General features: G+C 43.6%; 1 protein-coding gene across 2 annotated transcripts in view; it reads right to left on the bottom strand.

Annotated features, from left to right (window-relative positions):
• Window positions 1-16103, bottom strand: part of LOC111143233 (protein phosphatase 1 regulatory subunit 8) — a 19213-nt gene extending 3110 nt beyond the window's left edge. Inside the window, exons 1-6 of one of the 2 annotated variants that reach the window (XM_022496833.1) lie at window positions 15962-16103; window positions 14018-14078; window positions 8678-8831; window positions 7143-7363; window positions 5413-5557; window positions 1596-1660 (exon numbers count right to left, since the gene is read on the bottom strand). In XM_022496833.1, coding sequence (XP_022352541.1) covers window positions 1596-1660; window positions 5413-5557; window positions 7143-7363; window positions 8678-8831; window positions 14018-14078; window positions 15962-16017 — 702 coding nt within the window. In that variant the 5' untranslated portion in view covers window positions 16018-16103. Of the gene's footprint in view, window positions 1-1595; window positions 1661-5412; window positions 5558-7142; window positions 7364-8677; window positions 8832-11019; window positions 11121-14017; window positions 14079-14831; window positions 14860-15961 lie in introns of those variants that run through there. The other variant, XM_022496834.1, reaches the window with a different exon arrangement.
• Between the last annotated feature and the right edge of the window lie 4786 nt (window positions 16104-20889).

Genomic DNA, 20889 nt, shown 5'->3' with positions numbered 1-20889 from the left:
TATTTTTTTTATTTTTTTTTTTTAAAGATTTTATTTATTTATTTGACAGAGAGAAATCACAAGTAGGCAGAGAGGCAGGCAGAGAGAGAGGAGAAAGCAGGCTCCCCGCTGAGCAGAAAGCCCGATGTGGGGCCTGAACCCAGGACCTGGGATCATGACCTGAGCCGAAGGCAAGGGCTTAACCCACTGAGCCACCCAGGCGCCCCTATTTTTTAAAGACTTTATTTGACACCGAGAGAGAGACAGAAAAAGAGAGAGTGCATGTGCACAAGGAGGGGGAGCAGCAGAGGGATAGGGAGATGCAGATTCCCCACTCAGCCAGGACCCTGGGATCATGACCTGAGCCAAAGGCAGACACCCAACCAACTAAGCCACCTAGGTGCCCCAAGATTTTTTTTTTTTTAAAAGCGGGCTCCACGGGCGCCTGGGTGGCTCAGTGGGTTAAGCCTCTGCCTTCGGCTCAGGTCATGATCCCAGGGTCCTGGGATCGAGCCCCGCATCGGGCTCTCTGCTCAGCAGGGAGCCTGCTTCCCCCCCTCTCTCTGCCTGCCTCTCTGCCTACTTGTGATCTCTGTCTGTCAAATAAATAAATAAAATCTTTTAAAAATAAATAAATAAATAAATAAAAGCGGGCTCCACACCCAACATGGAACCAACTCAGGGCTTGAACTCACAACCAATCGTGAGATCAAGACCTGAGCTGAGATCAAGAGCTGGACACTTAGAACTGACTGAGCCACCCAGGCGCCCCTAAAGATCTTTTTTAAAAAAAAATTTTATTTGAGAGAGAGCAAGAGAAAGTGCAAGCACAAGCAGAGGGAGTGGGAGAAGGAGAAGCAGACTCTCTATGAGCAGAGACCCAATGTGGGTCTCAATCCCTGGACCCTGGGATCATGACCTGAGCCGAAGGCAGATGCTTAACCAACTGGGCCATCCAGTTGCCCCTAAAGACTTTTTTTAAATGAAACTTTTTAAAATAAAACTTTTTATCACACCTCCGACCATCTTCCAATCACTTCTTGAACATCTCTAACATCTCACTACTTCAAGGGGCCATCTGCTCCCTTTGGACAGTCCGAGCAGTCACATAGTTCCTCCATGTGTTGAGCAATGAGACCATCTCTGTAACTTCTATCTCCTGGCTCTTCAACATATCCGACCTTTCAGCCTAATCCACATCTGGGCTGTCTTTCCTATCCACACCATTCCCAATCACAAAACAAAGGCACGGCCAAAGCTGGAGAGGCCATGCAGAAACGCAACAATACCTCTTCCTCACCGATTAGCTTACTTGGAGTCAGAAGGGCAAGGCTAAAGAAAAGTGGGTCTCTTTGCACCCTGCTGGGAGGTAAATTTACAGATTCCCAGTGTACCCCAATTTACACGCAGCATCAAACTGGCCAGTCACCTGCAGTCTTTCTATAGCACTCCCGGATCCCCTAGATTCAGGTGGAATGAAAGTATTTCCACATGATGAAAAGCAAAGAATGTGTTTTAAAATTAAGCACACAATGAACACTTACCTACACATAAAAGAGTGGGTATTTAAACCAGACTGTATGGCATTTCAAATACTGTTACAACATGCTTCCTACCTTGACTGGGACCACTGCAGTCTGCACCATGTTCCGGAAGCGACCGACCGAGGGATCCACATCCTCTGCAGAAGATAACAAGACTGGGTTAGTGTGATGCTCTGCTGGAAAGATTAAGGGAACAGGACCCACTGCAAACAAAGTAATCACAACTCGTATCAAAACAGTAAAACACAGTGAACACTTCAAGTGCTTACTCAGTGCTGGCACTGTGTTAAACCCTCATAACCCTACGAGGCGGGCACTACCAGTTAGCACCTAACAGCCATGCTTGGGCCTGCAGGGGTGAAGTGCCTGGTCCAGTCACCCTGCTGGGGAGTGGAGGGACCAGGTTCGCGTCCAAGCGACCAGAAATAGGCCTGGGCTCTGGACCACTGTGCTGTACTGCCTTTCCCAAATTCTTTTCCATTCCATATACATCCCTCTTTGAAGGGAGAAACCAAAGAGCAGATTTTGTCAATCCCATGCTAGTGATAACACAATGACACGTGACACATGGGAAGGGATCACAAACCATATACCTTGCCAGTGCCTGCTCTTAGCAAACAGCAGAAATAGGATTCAGGCTCAGGGCTTCCAAGTTAACCCGGCCTTGGGACCTGAACAACTGTATACAATCAAGACTTACTAAAGGAGCTGAAGCCCAGTGTTCAGGCAGGGTGGAGAACAGCCCCCTTTTCACGGGGTACACACATACTACTGGCTCTAGCTTCATTCACTGCAGGAAGAAAGTGCTAAGACCAAGGAAGGGACATGCCTGCAGTAACTCTCTCATGCCTCATTTACTGGACATCAAGCATAGAAATAAAGAGCAAGATCCTGTCCTGCCTTTAAGAAGTTCACAGCTGAAACTACAACTAGGCTACAACATAACGGAAGGGTGCAAGATAGCGTTCCTGGAGCACACAGGGGACGACTGGCCTGGATCACCTTGGATGAACAGGACCTTTCTCACCAAAGGCTGAGGGTGTAGAAAAAGGCGGGCAGACTTACTATCATTACTGAAAAAATAATTCCATGTGCCCTTTGTCTTAATATATGGGTGGGAAAGGAACTGTTTCCCTAATAGGGGCTGTACAGCTTATTTTAAACGCAAAGAGGGTGTCTGCTATTCAAAGAAAACACTCCTATGAATCCCTTTGAACAAAGATTCAGTATTTGAGTAATTAATCCCTGGTTTATTTAGTAAGTCTGGTTTTGCACATATTATGATGCCTCCAAACAAGAGACCCTGAAACTGCGTTCACAACCAGTCTGCTCAGTGAACGAACAAATGAATGACTTCTATATAGTGGAAAGAAGGAAAGATACCCAGGCTCATTAGGAAAGAGACAAGGTTTCTAAGAAACGCATTCTTCCTTACCTTTTTCCTCATCCCCATGGGAGCCCTGTTCCAACCATCTTCAGCAAGGCAAGCGACATGAAGCAGAAGAGCAGCTTGGGCTGGCTCATGGGGTATGCACCCCACGTGTGCAATAGGCCTGCAGAGGGGCAGGCTCGCTCTCTGGGGGACCCCGTCCTGTGCTGCGCTGGCTGAACAGTGCTAGGGCCTCTCACCCTCTCCTCATCTCTGGCCACTCCACTCCAAGAAAGAGGATACACCCATTCCATGAGATCTCTGCTCCTCGAAGCTCTCTGCTACTACATCTACCTCTGGTACAGGAACGGTGGCATGGATAAAATGCAAAAGCAGGGCTTGATGACAGTGGGGATCATGGCTAACATTTGTCAGTGGCTTACTGAGTGCTGAGCGCTGATCTAAAGTATTTATACATGGATTAATCATTCAGCCTCCCCACCAATCCTGTGAGGCTGATATCTGTTAAGTCACTTGGTCAAGGTCACAGAGCTTATACTAAGTGAAGAGGTCCATTTCAAACCCAGGTCCTCTTAACTGTTATGCTGGGCTCTGTCTGAATATACATTTCACTCCACGGAAATGATTTCTTCTTTTTAAAAAAATTTTTAAAAACGATTTATTTATTTGAGAGGAAGAGGGAGTGACAGCATAAACATACGAGGGGAAGGGCAGACAGAGAGACAGAGAAAGAAACTCCAGCAGACTCCATGCTCAGCATAGAGCCCAACAAGGGGCTTGATCCCACAATCCTGAGAACACAACCTGAGCCAAATCCAAGAATGGGATGCTTAACTGACTGAGCCACTCAGGTGCCCCCCAGGGCAATAATTTTCAAGGAGAAAAACAGAGCAGACCAGACCCTGAGTTCTAAAGGGGATTTAAAAGATTGACTAGTCCAGGGGCACCTGGGTGGCTCAGTGGGTTAAGCCTGCTTCCCGCTCTCTCACTACCTGCCTCTCTGCCTGCTTGTGATCTCTCTGTCAAATAAATAAAATCTAAAAAAAAAAAAAAAAAGACTGACTAGTCCAGTGATTCCCAAATTGCTGGCTGTTCATCAGTACAAAAAAGAGCTTGTTTAAAACTATAAAATTTCTAGGTCCAACCCCTAGGAATTCTTATTCAATAGGTTCTGGGGCCCAGAAGTAAGTTTTCCCAACTGGTCACTCAGCCCCTGCCTGAACACTTCCACTGGGCACCCACTGCTTGGATAGTAACCCTTTACTTCACACACCAAACAGGTGCCTGGATCTCTCATACGACTCTTTTTGACTCTTCTTCTAAATATAAGAAGGATTTGTTGTTTCTTTTTATGCTGAGCCAAATACTTGCTATTCACTGGCTCTAGGTTTGCCTACTCCTTCCTTCCTAAGGTCAGCCCCGCAATATCCAACTACAGCAGCTGTGCCTCAAGCATGGATCCCCCCCATTCCCAGCATTTGGGGGACAGTCTTCCACAGCTCTGCATCTCCTCCTCCCTCAAGAACTACACAACACGTTCGAGGGTTGAGGCTGTGCTTGCATTTGGTAACCTGTCTGGGTGAGTTCTGCTCAGAACGCAGATGAGTGGGGTTACTGTCCCCTACTCTTCTATGAACTAAGCACTTGCTTAGTTTCCAGATGCCCCTGATGACTCATTCAATCAACTGAACTCGCTAGATCTTTTTCATGAGCTGTCACTGGGATGGATCCTCTCCACTGAAATAACTGGTATTTTTGAAACTAAATGCAGGACCTGAAAGTTATTCTCACTGTATTTCCTTTGGGAAGTAAAAGCAACTTATTAGTTTGGGATCCTTGTTTCTATCCATTGAGACTGATTTCTAACAAGGTTTTCAGAATCTCAAATTCATCCTCGTTATACAAACGATACCTCCTGGCTCGATGTCATCTACCTACCAGGTACCTGACGTACAATTTGAGCCCAAGAAATGGACGTTGAATGATGGAACAAACTGGTGGAAGTGGTGGCTTCCCATAAACAAGATGCTCTCATCTTGCTGACACTGCCGTACAAACTCTCTACACATTACTTCCTTACAGAGAAGCAAGTCTTTAGTGCACCTAATGGTGGTAGCAGAAGGCTCTCCAATCTTAGAGTTACCACTCACACTAAGAATTCCACGAAGAAAGTAATGCTCTACTCTGAGGTAAAACACAACAAACAACTCTACTTCAGCCTCCACTTTGACACCGACCTACTGGATCAGGTGGGAATTAGAGCCTGGCTCTGTTTACTGAATTACATAGGCCCTTCCACTATTTCTCTCACACTGCAACTGCAGGATGCTTGAGGGCTGGAGGGCACACCATCAGTGACCTGTAAGAATTCTCATTCCTTAATATAGCACTGGTTATCCTACACCTTGTTGAGAAACATTACAACCAGCCTACACATTGTGCACACTATTCTCAGAGGTCACAGCTTCGTCATCCGAAGAAGCTAGGAAGACACCTCACCTGGGTTGATGATCTCATCATCCTCACTGAAAGTCACCCGCGAGTTCTTCCTCTTCCTCTTTGGTCTCTGAATGTCAAGATTCCCCTCCTCAATGGTCAAGGTGGAAATCCGCTTGTTGTGGGCAGTGTTGAACTCTGTCAGGTTCTAGGCCAGGGTTCACACAAGACAGATAAGAGTCAGTACACAGGGAATCTGAAGAATATAGAGCTAAATAAAGGGCAAGAAAGCTTTAGGAGCGAACATTAACTTCTCCAGGCAAACAAGTTTCTCTTTTGTATTCAGAAAAAACTCATTACTGGCCTTAGACTGCTACTATTAACAAGCCTCTTTCGACAAAATACGGAACATCCTGACTAGTGGGGCAGTGATGGTAAAAGGAGGTGAAGAACCTTGAATTGAAAACAGGTCATCTGTGCAAATATCCCTGAGGTGAGGTTCTGTTTTGGGGGGAAAAGACTATCATGTCTTCATGCTGAGAATCAAAGAATGTGACTGGGAGGAACTCTACGAACTGCCTTAAAGTAATGAAACAAAGAGATGAGAGAGGGCAACCGACAGCATCTTTCCCAGGAGCTCCCCACTGAAGCTCAGAAGGACAGGGCCAGAGCACTTAATATTTGGCAGTAATAGTTTGTCGCAACCCGGCCCTGTGTATGGCCCCTTTTCTATTCATAACCACCCATCTATTTCAATGATTAACTTGGCCTCAGCACTGCTGCCTGGCTCTTCCCAATTCCCTGGACTTATTCCAATCTGCACTGCAGTCTGAGACACTCCAAAAGTCTTGAGAAGGAACACCCAGGGCAGACCTAACAAACTAAACTTAAAAGGGAAGCAGGGAAGCAACCTGGAGGAGAGATGGGCAAGAGTGACTCTCAGCAAGGTGCCTGGCTACGAGGCTACTTTTTTAGAACAAATAACTTCTAAATGATAAGATTTTTGTTGTGCTTTTTTTCCTAAGGGCCGGGAAACTGCCCTGATGAACAAGAGGTAAATGCATGAGGATGGTTGAGGACATGCTGGCATTTGGTCTACGTGAATAGACCGGTCACACCAGTGCAGTGACGGACATGTTAAGGACAACAGCCACATCATAAACCACTGGGGCTAGCCTCTAGAAAAGGACAACTTTAGCACTTTAAAATCACATCCTGTAAATTCATGGCCTTTGGGGGGGCAGCTAGGTCCATAAGACCAAAAGCAATCTAGTTTTACTCAGAGATTCTTAGGCCTTTTTAACCATATCAAAAAAAGCAATGTAAATGAATAAAAGCTTCAGTCTCTCTAAGCCTGTGCTGTCTAACAGAACTTTCTGAGTGACAGAAATGTTCTATATCGTCATTCAATATGGTAGTCGTTAGCCACATGTTGACTACTGAGGACCAGAAACGTGGTTAGTAGCTACCACACTGGACTGGGCAGCTCTAGAAAAGTCCAACTCCCAGCCTTGGCTTCTAACATCCAGTGATGGGGCACAGACTACCATGAAGGTCTGACAGGAACTCCTCTCAAGGCCCAGCTGGACAGAACCAAGCCCACACAGCGCAGCTGTCCCAGGTACCTCTTATCTAGCCACTCTGTATGGCAAAATGGCAGAGGCCCACTACTGCGCTCAAGAAAACTTCCCGATGCTAAGTCACTGGCATTTCGAGCTGCACAGAACAGCTACATACTGCAAAAACCAGAGTCCCCAAAGACAAAACACCACCATAGATGGACGCAGAATTACATCAAGCTCAGTCTCCTCCTCTGGAAGCCCCAGTAAGCCCTTGAGCTCATCGTCCTCTCCACCCATCTTCTCATCTCCCTTCACAGCTGATGGCAGTGTCTGAGGCTTCTCACGTAGAGTGTAGGCCCTTGTGGATGCGCCAAACGAGACTGTGGAATCGATGGGAATCTGCTGAGGCTTGTGAGGTTCCAACCGAATGTGACCCAAGAAAGTGCCGTGTGCTGGGAATAACCAAATCAGAAATATAAGAGAGAAAAACAGAAACAAAAACCAATCTGAGTTGTAGAAGGGCAAGTAGCTCCTCCCAGCACATCATTTTTGCTTTTTAAAATGAAAATAGCACTGGGTCCACTTTGCATCCATTGTGATGGGTCACAATGGAAAGGACACTCTTCACTGAGTCTTGAATCTCTTCAGTGGATTTCTTACACATCTTCAAACCTGTCATTACCCCCATAGAACAAAGACCACGGCTCGCTCTCTGCTGCCAGATAGGTTTGGCTTCATTCTGGGTCCAGCAGGCATGGCGCTAACCCAGCAACAGCCATGCCCCACAAGGCAGAAGACAGGCACTGCTGTGGTCTGACCTCTCCAGCCCCAAGTATAAGGAAAATAAGAACTTCTGGCCTGGTAGCAGTTATGTTTGGGTTTTTCCAGGGCAACAAAGGACATTGGCTGAAACAGGTGCAATATGTATGCCAAGATAAGCCAAAATTCTACTGGAGAGACTCAGTGTTTTCTCATGTCAGCATTCTGCATGTTACAAAATGGAGAGAAAAGATACGATAAATTTGCAAGTAAGTACTTAGGAGACAGGGCTCTCCAAGGCCATTATATAAGCACACTGGGGTGTGTGTGTGTGTGTGTGTGTGTGTGTGTGTGTGTGTGTGTTAGGGGAGGGAAGAAAGAGTAGCACATGATCAGCCCAGGAGCAGACTTTACATTTTACACTACATTGATACGTGGGCAAAATGAACAAACTTCAGAGCCCCATGCAGTTAAGTCTCAGGTGCATTTCTGGGATTATCTTTGGCAAAGATGAAAATCTTACTCGCAGTGTGCTCAGGGAATTAAAATTGGTATTATTAGTCAGAGCAAAATGCAGCTGGAATAAAGAACCCACTATAAAAAATTAAATTTTGCTCAAATAAGTATTTTTTAATGTCCTGCAATACTACTCTAATACATTAACGTAACTTTCCATGGCTTCTGCTTAAACCAGACCACAATTTTATCGCAGTCCTATGAACACCTGAATACCCAGAGCCCCTGGTTCCTGGGTACGTTTTTGTTCTCTGTATATACCTATTGCCATTCCAGGAAACAATTCCCCAAAACCCTCTTCTCTCTCTAGTCATCAATTATTTCAGGAAAATGAGAGCTATCACAGAAAGAAAGAGCTGAATTAAAAACCAAACATAAGCTTCTTCCTTGATGAGCAATAAAACATGATTTCAAAACTGAAGAACCCAAAGAGCATTTGCACATTGCCCCAAAGGGAATGTGTGAAACAGGATGGGATGTGAGTTACTTACTACTGTTGAGATCTATTAGGAAAACTCTCTTCAGATGCTTGTGGTAGACCAAGGCAGCGTGGACCCGAGAGCAAGACTGGTGGTCAATGGTAAAGTCACACAAATCAGGGTTTCTCCCAAATAAGTAATACTTCTTCTCATCAATAATCAGTTTCTAAATAAATATTAAATTAAATATTACTTAAATCTTGTTTCAATAGGGTTCAGCAAAAATTCTTCCAATCTAGTAAACAGAGACTCCTGAGTAGATAAAATTCCTTGCCGCGGTGAAAACAAAATTACTTCCCACTATTCTTCAAGATAAAAAGCTCAGAATAATATACTAGCATTTTTGGGGGGTGGATTGTAATTAATCTCCCCAAATGCAGTGGTTAAATATCTTGTGTTGGTACGAAAAGAACTTTTCTTAATTCTATTAGATGAATGTAGCCCGTGGGAGTGGCTGTCTTCCACCCATTGGAAATTTAAGATTTTACTAGATCTTAATTTTAGGTCAACCAGGAAACAAGAAGTATAAAGCATGACTACAAAGCAATGAGAATGCTATTCAGAAAACCTACATTCAGATGAATATTAACAACTGGTGAGGAAAGGAAAGGGGTGTAAACACCTATGGGTATTTTAATCGTGGTGCCATAGCCCCAGAGTATTTTTGGAACCCTCTTCAGGAAGTACAATTACATTACAAACCATGATATGGGTATTTAAATCCAACTTCATTGGCCAAAAAAATTATTACTCTAAGTTAACTCTAAATATTTGCTATGTCCAAACATAGAACTACTTCCTGGGGCAAAGGTTTTCTAGGTCCGGGTTAGAAGGGTCTGGGGATTAACACTGACTGCCAGACCATTTACTGCTATAGGCATTTTAAGCATGAGCTCATCTAATTCTCAAAACAACTCTGTGAAACAAGTATCACCTCTATTGTTAAAGACAAGAACACAGATGGAAAGAGATGAAGTCACTCATCCAAGGTGGCCCAGCTGGTTAAGTAGCAGAGCTGGGATTTGAACTCAGGTGAGAATGACCTGCAATGCCAATATTGTAAAGAATGTGCCATTGTCTGAAACAATTCTAAGAGACGAGCTCTAGAACGTTTGTAGACACTGCTATGGCATGAAAAAGAACCCACAACTATAGAATGACCCAATATAATACCATAAAAGGAGATGTCACAGACCAGCAAACTATTATTTAAAAAAAGCTATAAGGAGAGTAGGAGCTGATGTAGCACTGTTAACTTTTGACTTTGCCAAATAAGGACGTTAAAAAAAAATAAACTGTCACCAATTAGTATCATCATAATCATTTTATGAAAGAAGGTCATTTCAACATCAAATAAGAAGGAAGGATAAGGATAAAGGACATTGTTTGAGCCCATTTTAGCTTTATGGAACACTCACATTATCTTTACTTTTTTTAATCTTTATTTAAGTAATCCTTACACCCAATATGGGGCTTGAACTCATGACCCCGAGATCAAGAGTGGCACGCTCCACCAACAGAGCCAGCCAGGCTCCCAATCCTTATCTTTCTTTTAACCCTGAATCAGTAAAGCCTTTGCTGGTTGGCTGTAGACCTGGGTGGTTATAGATGAAGGACTCTAGATGAATTATACTTCTCCCAGTTCCAGAAGTCTGTAACTTGACCGCTCAAGAAAATGTTTGTGTTTTTCCTTTACACACAAGGTTTCCTTAAGCTCTAGTTCACATTTCACACTACACTCCTCCTAAAATCCCCAAGAGAAGATAGCACGAAGCTGAGCAGAGAAATAGTCAAGTTAGTATGGTACCAGGTAGGGCCCAAGAGGCTTAGATTTCATTCCTGGCTATATCACTGAACACACAGTGGGCCACCATTCTCCCCCATGCTTTAGTGTTCCCCTTGTGAATCCAGAAATATATCCCCCACGGATACTGCAGCAACTGCACAGCACTTCGGTGCCATGCACTGTGCTAGGTTTCCTGCTGTGTCCCTTCATCTCCACAACCACTCTGTGCAGGGGGCAGATACTTTTATTCTTTTTTTGTGATGATGAAGTGGAGCCAAAAGAAAGTAATTAACATATTCAAGTTCAGGCAACTAAACACAGTAGTTGCCTCCTTATCTGCAGGGGACACATTCCAAGACCACCAGCGGATGCCTGTAACCTCCTATAACACCAAACCTTACATCCTGTGTCTTTTCCTATACGTACATACCTGTGATAAAGTTTAATTTGTTAATTAGGCACAGTAAGAGATTAACAACAATAAAAGAACAGCTCTAACAATATCCTGGAATAAAAGTGAATGTGAATGTGGCAACTCTCTCAGAATATTTTATTGTACTATACTCACCCTTCTGGTGATGATGTGAGATGATAAAATGCCTATGTGATGAGATGAAGTGAGGTGAATGACAGAGACACTGTGACACAGCATCAGGCCACTACTGACCTCTGACAACATGTCAGGAGGATCAGCTGTGCCAGTAACTGAAATGGTGGGAAGCAAAACCATGGATAAGGGGGGATACTACTGATTTGTAAGCTGGATTAGAGATCCAGGTCCATCTTACTTCAGAGTCCAAGCTCTTTTAGCCACTACATTATATATTTTCTTCACTCTACCTACATCAAAAAAATGCACCATAAGGCAAGGAACATTTCAAGAAGTGAACAAGTACTATGGGTCACATTGTTAATTTTTCTTTTAACTATCACTTACCCAGTCTCTTCCAAGCTTAGTCTTAAGGCTCAATTGGTTCAAGCTAGTCTAGGTATGTGGGTCACCTCTGGGAAACTCTGTCCAGCAGCTCCCATCTGCTGCTGGCAGAGCCTGTGCAAGGTCCGTACCGCTATGGAGCACTGAGACTGAACCACAGCCTGACAGCTCAATCAACCATCCCACGTCACCACCAAGTTTTAAGGTTTAGGTTAAAAATAGGACATTGATTTAGAACTGAGAGATCCTTGAAATTTCAACTTCTTGTTCTTTCCAGGTACTGTCTATGCAGGCTGAATCTCACAGCATTTTTCGTTTATATTTACATGCACACAGATTATGTATTCACAAAAATTCAATTTGCTAACTACAGTGCCCACAGGCTGGTCTCAAGGAAGTAATATGTAAGATCACCCACTCCTGGGTTCTAATGTAACACTGACCAGATTTAGGTGTCTGGTCACCTAACCTGTATCTCCAGGTGGGGAAGGAGATACCAGGTTATCTCCTGGTAACCTGGTGGGGTGGGGGTGGGGAAGGAGAAAGGGTCTCCAAATTAAAAAGATATACATTCATTAGTAAAGGTATCTCAAGGGATGCCTGGGTGGCTCAGTGGGTTAAGTGTTTGCCTTTGGCTCAGTCATGATCCCAGGGTCCTGGGATTGAGCCCCCCATTGGGTTCCCTGTGCAGTGGTGAAGCCTGCTTCTCCCTCTCCCTCTGCTTGCCGTTTCCCCTGCTTGTGCTCTTTCCCTCTCTCTCTCTGTCAAGTAAACAAATAAAATCTTTAAAAAAAAAAAAAAAGGTATCTCAATTATAGGAATGTTCAAATATATGGGGGTAATAGTATGTCTTAGAATCAAGGAAATGTGTTAATTCTTGAACGATACCAACTGAACAAAATAATGCATTGCTCTTTCAATAGTAACTAACACCACAATTTCTTGCCTAGCTATCGCTAGTAACACTATTCAGTTGTGCCTCTAAGTTATAACTCAGAGTGTGTCTTTACACACTGGGCTTAAAAGACTCATGGCTTTTGTTTTAATATTGCACTTCTTAAACCCAGCTATCACAACACATCACAAGCCTTTGACACAAGGCCAGGATACAGATAGCCCGGTTAGTATCAAGTGCCGCCTAACCCCTTAAAAATAAGCACATCTTAGGTCTGTTCCCCTCAGAAACAATACAGTGACGCCTAAGGATTGTAACTTGACAATTGTGTGGCAACTCAGCATACCTAAGAGCACTGAAAGACAGAGAAGATGATCAGTTAGAAACCAGTAATCAGAGGGATGTTTGATAAATTAGTGCTTTGAAAACATAAATTATGTCACAAAGGAATGTGATATTAGCTTTAAGGCTATGCCTCATGGTTTCTACTACCAACTAAAGATTTACTAAATTCTAGTATGAAAATAAATTCCTTTATGTCTTCACAGCTTCATGCTATTTAGCAACAATATTTTACATCTGTGGAACAGTCTGTAGTAAAAAAGACAGACATTTTAGCTAAATTATTTCCTTGAATAATCTGGGTGTTTTGTAACCTCTAAGATAGAAGAACTCAACACAAAAGGCCTTTATCAGTGACTGGCTAAGGGCATGATGAATTAACAGAATTCATCACAACTCATGCCTTAATACTTTGCAAAACACCTGGGTCTCCTTCAGATCTCAGATGCCTTTCAACCACGGAACATCTTGATCTTTACTACACACACCAAAGAAAACCAACTACATTCAATAATGGGGCCTTAAAAAAAAAAATAATAATAATAATAATGGGGCCTTGAACCTAAATTCTACCTAAGTAAGCAAACATAAAATTGTCTTAAGACCTGGAGACTCACAACTCCATGGTCATAGGGGGCATAATCTCCATTTCTTGGTAAGTAAATGGCACCATAAGGATTACAAAAACTTACAGAACCTAAGAGCTAATCAAAATTCATGTTCTCTTGAAGTTCCATGTGGTGTCCATCCTAAAGACTTGTATAAAAGCTGGAATTCTGCTAAACTTTTCCGGTATAGTACTTATTTCAATTATAGTCATGTAATTTTTGTGTGATTGTGTTTCCTACCATGTTTGTTTTGTTCACTATTGTAGTCCCTCCTCTGCTGAGCACAAGGACTGGCGTACAGTAAGCATTCAATAAATGCCTTGAATGAATGAATGAGTTTCATCACCATGCCATTCTCTTTTCTGAGCAATCATCTTAGCAAGGGCTTGGGCTTGAATTTTCAGCATAAAAGGAACTTAAAAGTGAAATGCAATCTACATCATTCACTTTCTTCTACAGTTACTTTTTATCTTGCAACTTCCACACAACTCCATGTACTCAGAAAGACAGAATTCCCCAAGCCCAGTTTCATAGGGACCCATAAGCTTATGATCAATTAAAACCCTTCATTTGGAAGGTGAGAGAAGTCACAAAAAATGAGTGTCTGTGGGAGATACCAGGTTTGAATGTGTTATATCACCATGTGCTTTTAATAGGAAAAAAAAATCAGGATGAACGAAAGTAGCATTGGTGGAAAACAAAGCACAGGAGAGGGGGTGGAAAAGTGAGTCATTGGCAAAAATGTTTAGTGTGATGAGAAAAAAAGGGAAGACAAGTATTTCCATACCTCAATTAGCTTGTCTCCTTTGACTACATCCAGATGTAAACCAGGTGGGGGTTTACCTGCCCTGAAAAATAAGAGTGAGAACAGCATTTTCAGGATGAGTTTGTAAATGCCATTTACAATCACCGTCCCATTCAACAATGCAGCCCTTCTACCAGCCTATAATTAGTTCATGTTCAAGCAGAAATGTCATCTACTTCACTGTTATTACAGCTCCTTTCTACATTTGACACTTCCCCAGTGATTCAATTGCTCTAAAACAGACTTTACTGGATCTGTATTTAGAGCAGCACCAAAGAAACCTATATTTTAACACTGGATATCAACCTCAGAGAAAAAGCAGCACAGAGAGCCCAAGTACTACAGCTAGGGTAGTTTGGTTACTTGGGAGTTTGAATCTAAGATTTACCACTACCACTAATACCCTATAAAGGTAGAATAAATCAGTTGGTGATTGGGTCTGATCAAGATTAGTCTCATCACAGAATAAACAGAGGGCACTGTCCTGAGCTCTTCAGACCAAATCAGGGGTATATAATTATAGGGAGCTAGGGCAATCCAAAAGCATGCCCATAAAACCAGGTACCAATAAATACAAAAGATGTTTGTCACTTTTGAACAGGTCTTCCTATAATGGCATGTTTAAGGAACTGTTCTCTATATTTCTTTTAACACCATTCATGGGGGATACATATACGTCAAAACACCAAACAGTGCCTGGTGCATACCAGACTCCGAGGAAATGGTAGGTGATCTCAATTAGTCTCTTCTAACTCTAAGTTGAAGTCCTGGTCCAACTTTAAGTCCTGGTCCAAACCAGTGCAGCAAGGGACCAAAATAGGCATACAATTCGTAGACTGAAACAACTGGGTGCTACAAAAATGCAGAGGGACCCAGAAAACGGCCACCCTTTCACTTGCTTCTGGTCTTTGCTCCTTTTAAGTTTGAAGAAAGAACAATCTTGCCAGAGCCCCTACATTTGCACGCGCACACACACAATGCATGCTCATCCATCTAACTGAAGATGCAACACAGTCATCTCACAATCCTGCCCCCAACTCCTCTACCGTAGCTGAAAGACAGTGTATTGGACAAAAGCTCATTTTGTACGGAAAACAGGGAAAGGAGTGTTAAATGTTATATCCACAACATCCTTTCTGAACTCCTACTATGTGCCTGGCTTAGGCCCTGGAGCTAGGAACAGGAAGATGAATCAGACAGCCTTTGCCCTTGAGGAGCTCACTATAAAGGAAAAGAGAAATAATGCATAAACTGTGATGAGCTACAGCAGAAACATTTCTCCCTCGGATGGGTCTCCTTGCACGGCAATTCATATGTATTCATCTTGTACCCTGCTCAAAGACTAAATTAAATTACTCCATTGTTCCCAAGAGCTTGGGAGGGGTTGAAAGGGGTTCATCCCAACAACTACTGCCTGCCGGCTTCGAGGTGGGTCTGAGCCGTCCCTGCCCTCAGGGCGCTTCCAGTCTGCGGGAGACAGACAAGTACCGCAAAAGAGATGCAGCAACGACAGAGGGATGCGGGGCACTGAGCTTGGGCTGAGGCCGGGAAGCAGGCTCGTGCGCGCTCGGGACAGAAAGCAGGGGCGCAGGTACGGTGCTCCACAAGAGCACCAGGCACTCAGTCAGTAGTTGAGGTAAGTTCGGGGCCAAGGCCCCGAAGCGCCCCGGCAACCGGGTGATCGCCCAAGGGACTGCCTAAGCGAGCACCTTAGAGCCCCCCAAGTCTGGGTTTCCTCAGTTTCTGGGCCCGGGCTCCAGGCTCCCGGTTCCTCCACACGCCGCCCGGCCCGACGGGCAGTTCTCCCTCAATCAGTTCCAGCGTCTCTGAGCCCTTCGACTTGCTGCGAGAAATGAGCCTCCCTGCCAGGCCGAGCCAAGCTGGGCCGGGCCAGGCGACTCCGGCCCTGGCCGCCCCGCCACTCACCAGGTCGGGCAGTCGAACAGCGGGAGGCTGGAGCCGGAGTTCGCGGCTGCCGCCATCTTGCGTCTCCCCCTCCCATTTGGCGGGCCCTAAGCACGCCGGGAAACTGGAAGACCCGAGAGGAGAGGCGGCATCCCAGCAGTCCATGCGAACGCACGCGCGCGGGTGCGCGCACGTACATCTACGCACGCGTAGGACGTGTCTAGCCGCAGTGGAAACGGGGATGTGGTTTTTAAGTTGCTTTTCGGTGTTTTGAGACAGCTGGCCTTCTCTGGAAGAGTCTCTGGAAGAGTCTCGGAGGGTAGGGCTTTCCTTGGCCGGGGAGTGTCTGAGGAAAGAGGCTTGTAAGAAGAGGTATCGGTCTACCCTGTGTTCTCTTCCACACATGCCGCTGGGCTCTAAAGTCTTGGGACCCTGTCCTTGTGCTGGGCTTGCGCCATCAGCCTTTCCACCCCAATCTGGAGAGAAGCTAGAGGGCAGAATTCAGAGCATGGAGTGCTCAGTTTCTCTTCTAACGGCCCTTCTCCGCAGAGCCGCATGCATGCTACTACATCACCTTCCTAATCCAAATCTGGGTCAGAGGATTTCTGTAGATTATCTGGGAGGCTGCTTTAGGGGATCCTCTAGTTTGTTTATGAAAACTGGACAAACTGCAGCAGGGGGCGGATCCAATTTGAAGGCAGGCGTCCAAATCTTAAGTGTGCATGAATGAAATAGTCTAGCTGTGGCCCCTTTGGATTTTAAAATTTTGGTCATGGTAATAAAATAGTGCGAGGAAGCGTTAGGATTCAGGCCTGCCCTAGGCCTACGGAGGGCTGAAAGAGACCAAAAAATAGCAGGGCCACTGATTTTAATGGCTTTATTGAATGCTTACTTGTCTGTGCAAGTATGTGTTCTATATGGGTCATCTCATTTAATCCTCACAACTCTGTTGAGATAAGTATAATGATTCCTGAGGGGAGACTCGGAGATTGAGTTACCCAGTCTCACCCTAGAACAAGTGGTGAGTGGGATTCGAACCTAAATCTGCCTGATGTCAAAGGCCATGCTCTTAAATCACCACTGTCTCTCATACTTAGATGTTAGTACAATTACATTTATTATTAGCACACAGTTGATTCCCGACACTTTTTCATTTTTGTAGAAAACAGGAGAGGATTATCTGGCCATTTTTAAATAAAACAACTGCAAAATTATTTTTCAGCCTAAAACAGGCCCTGCATAGCAAGTTATCTCTATAGTGGGGTTACTTCTTTTCTGCATTCCCTGCTGCTGGTGCTTTAGATTTTTAAATCAGACATCAGCCTGGTGTTTGCCCTTTTGACATTTCCAAGGCATCAAAATTTAACTGCAGCATAATATTAACTTGGATTTTTAAATTACCAACTCTTAGGCAGGCAGGAGAATCACCTTTTCCTCTGGCCTTCAAAAGCACAGTCAACTTATATGGCAAGGATGCTAACTGACTGGAACACTTATCAAATGACCTGTTAATATCCTCTTTTCCAAACATGGGATTCCAAAGACCAGGCTGATGGGGAAAATACAAATTCTGAACTTAGTTTCAAGGAAATAGGCTACGGCTCCTCCTTTGAGCATGAGTACGTGATTCCTGAAAAGGAATTATTCTCAAGTGTTTTGAGTGTAACAGAAAAGAACAATGTACTTTTATCTACAGAGATTGTCCAGGCCTTCAAGTGTCCATGCCCTTTTCAGGCATAAGGTGGTGTTGAAACCATTTCTAGCTAACAGTGACCTGATAACAAATGTCAACTTTGCCTTTCAATTTCTCAGCTTCTGTGTGTGGTCTATTATTTGATCCCTTCTAGTGCTGACTATACACCCAAGAAATCTAAAGCTACATTCTTACCATTATGATTCTTTACTCCTTGGCCATGTTTCTTGTTTCCAACACAGCTGATAGTCATACTGGCTTCTGACAATTTACCTAGGCCTTATAAAGCAAAATGCTCTTTGTTTGGGAGCCAATGATGTCAGTATAGATCAGCAAACTGAAAGGCAGCAGTCCCTGGATTGGAAAGACTGATGGGCCAGCTGCCTTGGGATCTGGTGTCTCAACTAAGATTGATTTCTTCAACTTTGAGAATAGAACCTAAAGACATTAGGAGCATATTGATGTCAGAAAACTTTCTTAAGACCTTTTTGATTTATGAGTGAACGAATGGAGACACAAAAAATTTCTCTGTGAATTGATAGTACAAAGCAGAGGCTTCATTTAGCAGGGTGGTGAATGAAAAATTTTTCACAAGGTGCTGACCAAAGAAAAGATGGGCAGAAATTGCCACTACTCCAGATTTTTAGAGACCGCTACATGAAAGAGGAGGTGAGCAAAAGACAGTGTAGAGTGTCTCAAGGTGTGTGTGTTTTTTTTTTTTAAGATTTTATTTGTTTATTTGACAGAGATCACAAGTAGACAGAGAGGCAGGCAGAGAGAGAGAGAGAGGGAAGCAGGCTCCCTGCTGAGCAGAGAGCCCGATGCGGGACTCGATCCCAGGACCCTGAGATCATGACCTGAGCTGAAGTCAGCGGCTTAACTCACTGAGCCACCCAGGCGCCCCTCAAGGTGTGGTTTTAAGTCTGAGTGCTTGAGATCAAATCCTGGCTCCGTCATTCCTAAATTCTGTGCCCACAGGCAGACAATGCTTCAGTTTACTATGCTTCAGTTTCCTTATCCATAAAAAGGTGACAAGAAATATACAAAAAATTTTACATTTAGCATAGTAAGGTAGTAAGGGTTCAAATGTTATCCCACAAATGACCATGCACACGTAGAACACTTCCTGTAGCTTTAAATTCCTGTATTAGGCTGCCATTCCCAGCCTCAGCTTCTTCAGTTGTAAAGTGATGGGGCTAGTCTAGACGAGTGTTTCACAGACATTAGAGATGTCATGGACCAGGGGGAAAAAAGTAATACAGGGATGTCAACTTTTGTCAACTAAGGAGATTTAAAAATGAAGACTTCCAACTGACATCACCTCCTATGTTTATAGTTTTGAAATATCCTTTTTAAAAAGGTGGAAGGTTGGGGTGCCTGGGTGGCTCAGTGGGTTAAGCCTCTACCTCCACCTCAGGTCATGATCTCGGGGTCCTGGGATCGAGCCCCGCATCGGGCTCTCTGCTCAGCAGGGAGCCTGCTTCCTCCTCTCTCTCTTCCTGCCTCTCTGCATACTTGTGATTTCTATCTGTCAAATAAATAAATAAATATCTTTAAAAAAAAAGAATAAAATCTTAAAAAAAAAAAAAGGTGGAAGATCATTATCTCAGACTCAAAGATGGTACTTTAAAAAGCCCACTACTACAGGGGCACCTGGGTGGCTCAGTTGGCTAAGCTTTTGCCTTCAGCTCAGGTCATGATCCCCTGGAGCCCTGTGTTGGGCTCCCTACTCAGCAAGCAGCCTGCTTCTCCGTCTCCCTCTGCAGTTACCCCTGCTTGTGCTCTCTCAAATAAAAATAAAAAGCCCACTACATCATTTTTCTCATCACAGGCTGGTAAAAACTTGGTCCATAATCAGAGTCCAACATTAAAAATTCTATTATTTCAAGTTTATCCCTTAAAAATCAAGTACCACATTGTCAATCAAATTTCATTTTGGATAAGTATTAAAATGAATTACTCAAACGGCCTGTAAGTACGATCAGGGATTGGGTATCAAAACCCTTCACACTATATCCCGGTTAAATGGAGAGTCTAAAATAGTTGTATTTCATAGTACTGAAAAACAGTACTGAAAAATCCCGTGAAATTTAGGGATACACTTAACATGTTTAGAAAAGCAGGGAGAAGTGGGTGATTCCTAGCCCTAGGAAATAGGATAGAATGAAATCTGAGTTGGGTTTTGGTCTGCATTTAGCGATCAAAAGCAAAGACTTCAATCCTGTGACTAAGGATAACCTCTGAATAGGAAGGGGGAAAAAAAAGAGGGGCGCCTGGGTGGCTTAAGCCTCTGCCTTTAGCTCAGGTCATGATCTCAGTGTCCTGGGATTGAGCCCCACATCTGGGCTCTCTGCTCAGCGGGGAGCTTGCTTCCCTCTCTCTCTTTGCGTAATTGTGATCTCTTTCTCTGTGTCAAATAAATAAATAAATAAAATCTTAAAAAAAAAAAAGAATGGAGTTGTTTGGATTTTCTAAAAGACTTTATTTTTAAGTAATCTCTACACTCAGTATGGGGCTCAAACTCATGAGCCCAAGGTCAAGAGTCACACAGTCCACCAACTGAGCCAGTCAGGCACCCGTAAAAAAGAACGGAGTTTTAAGAACAAAAAGAACAAAGTTGGAAATATCATACTCCTAGATTCCAAACTATACTACAAAGCTATAGTAAGTGAAACAGTATGTTACTGGCACAAAAATAGACACATGAATCAATGTAACAGAGTAGAGAGCCCAAAGATAAACTAACTCTCATATGGTCAATTAATCTATGACAAAAGAGGCAAGAATATATAGGAGGGGAAAAGAGTCTCTTCAATAAATGTAGGCAAAACGGGACAGCTACATACAAAACAATGAAACTGAATCACTCTTTTAAGTTACAGACTGTGGACTCTGAGAAACAAACTGAGGGTTTTGGAGGGGAGAGGGGTTGGGGGTTGGGTAAGGCTGGTGGTGGGTATTAAGGAGGGCACATATCGCATGGAGCACTGGGTGCGGTGCATAAACAATGAATCTTGGAACACTGAAAAAAAAAAAACTACAATATTTAAAAAAAAAAAAGTCCATGTTGCTGGAAAAAAAAAAAAACAAAACACCCACACACACTAAGCCAAAGTGGTTAAAGACTTAAATATAAGACCTGAAACCATAAAACTCCTAGAAGAAAACAGGCAGGAAGCTTTTTGACACTGACCTTAGCAATAGTTTTTTTGGATCTGTCTCCTCAGGCAAAGACAACAAAAGCAAAAATAAACAA

This window comes from Enhydra lutris, unplaced genomic scaffold (assembly GCF_002288905.1).
Source record: "Enhydra lutris kenyoni isolate GAN:26980312 unplaced genomic scaffold, ASM228890v2 scaffoldscaffold9, whole genome shotgun sequence".
NCBI lineage: Eukaryota > Metazoa > Chordata > Mammalia > Carnivora > Mustelidae > Enhydra > Enhydra lutris.
Note: the sequence above shows the minus strand (reverse complement) of the source record. Positions and strands in the feature narration are given on the sequence as shown.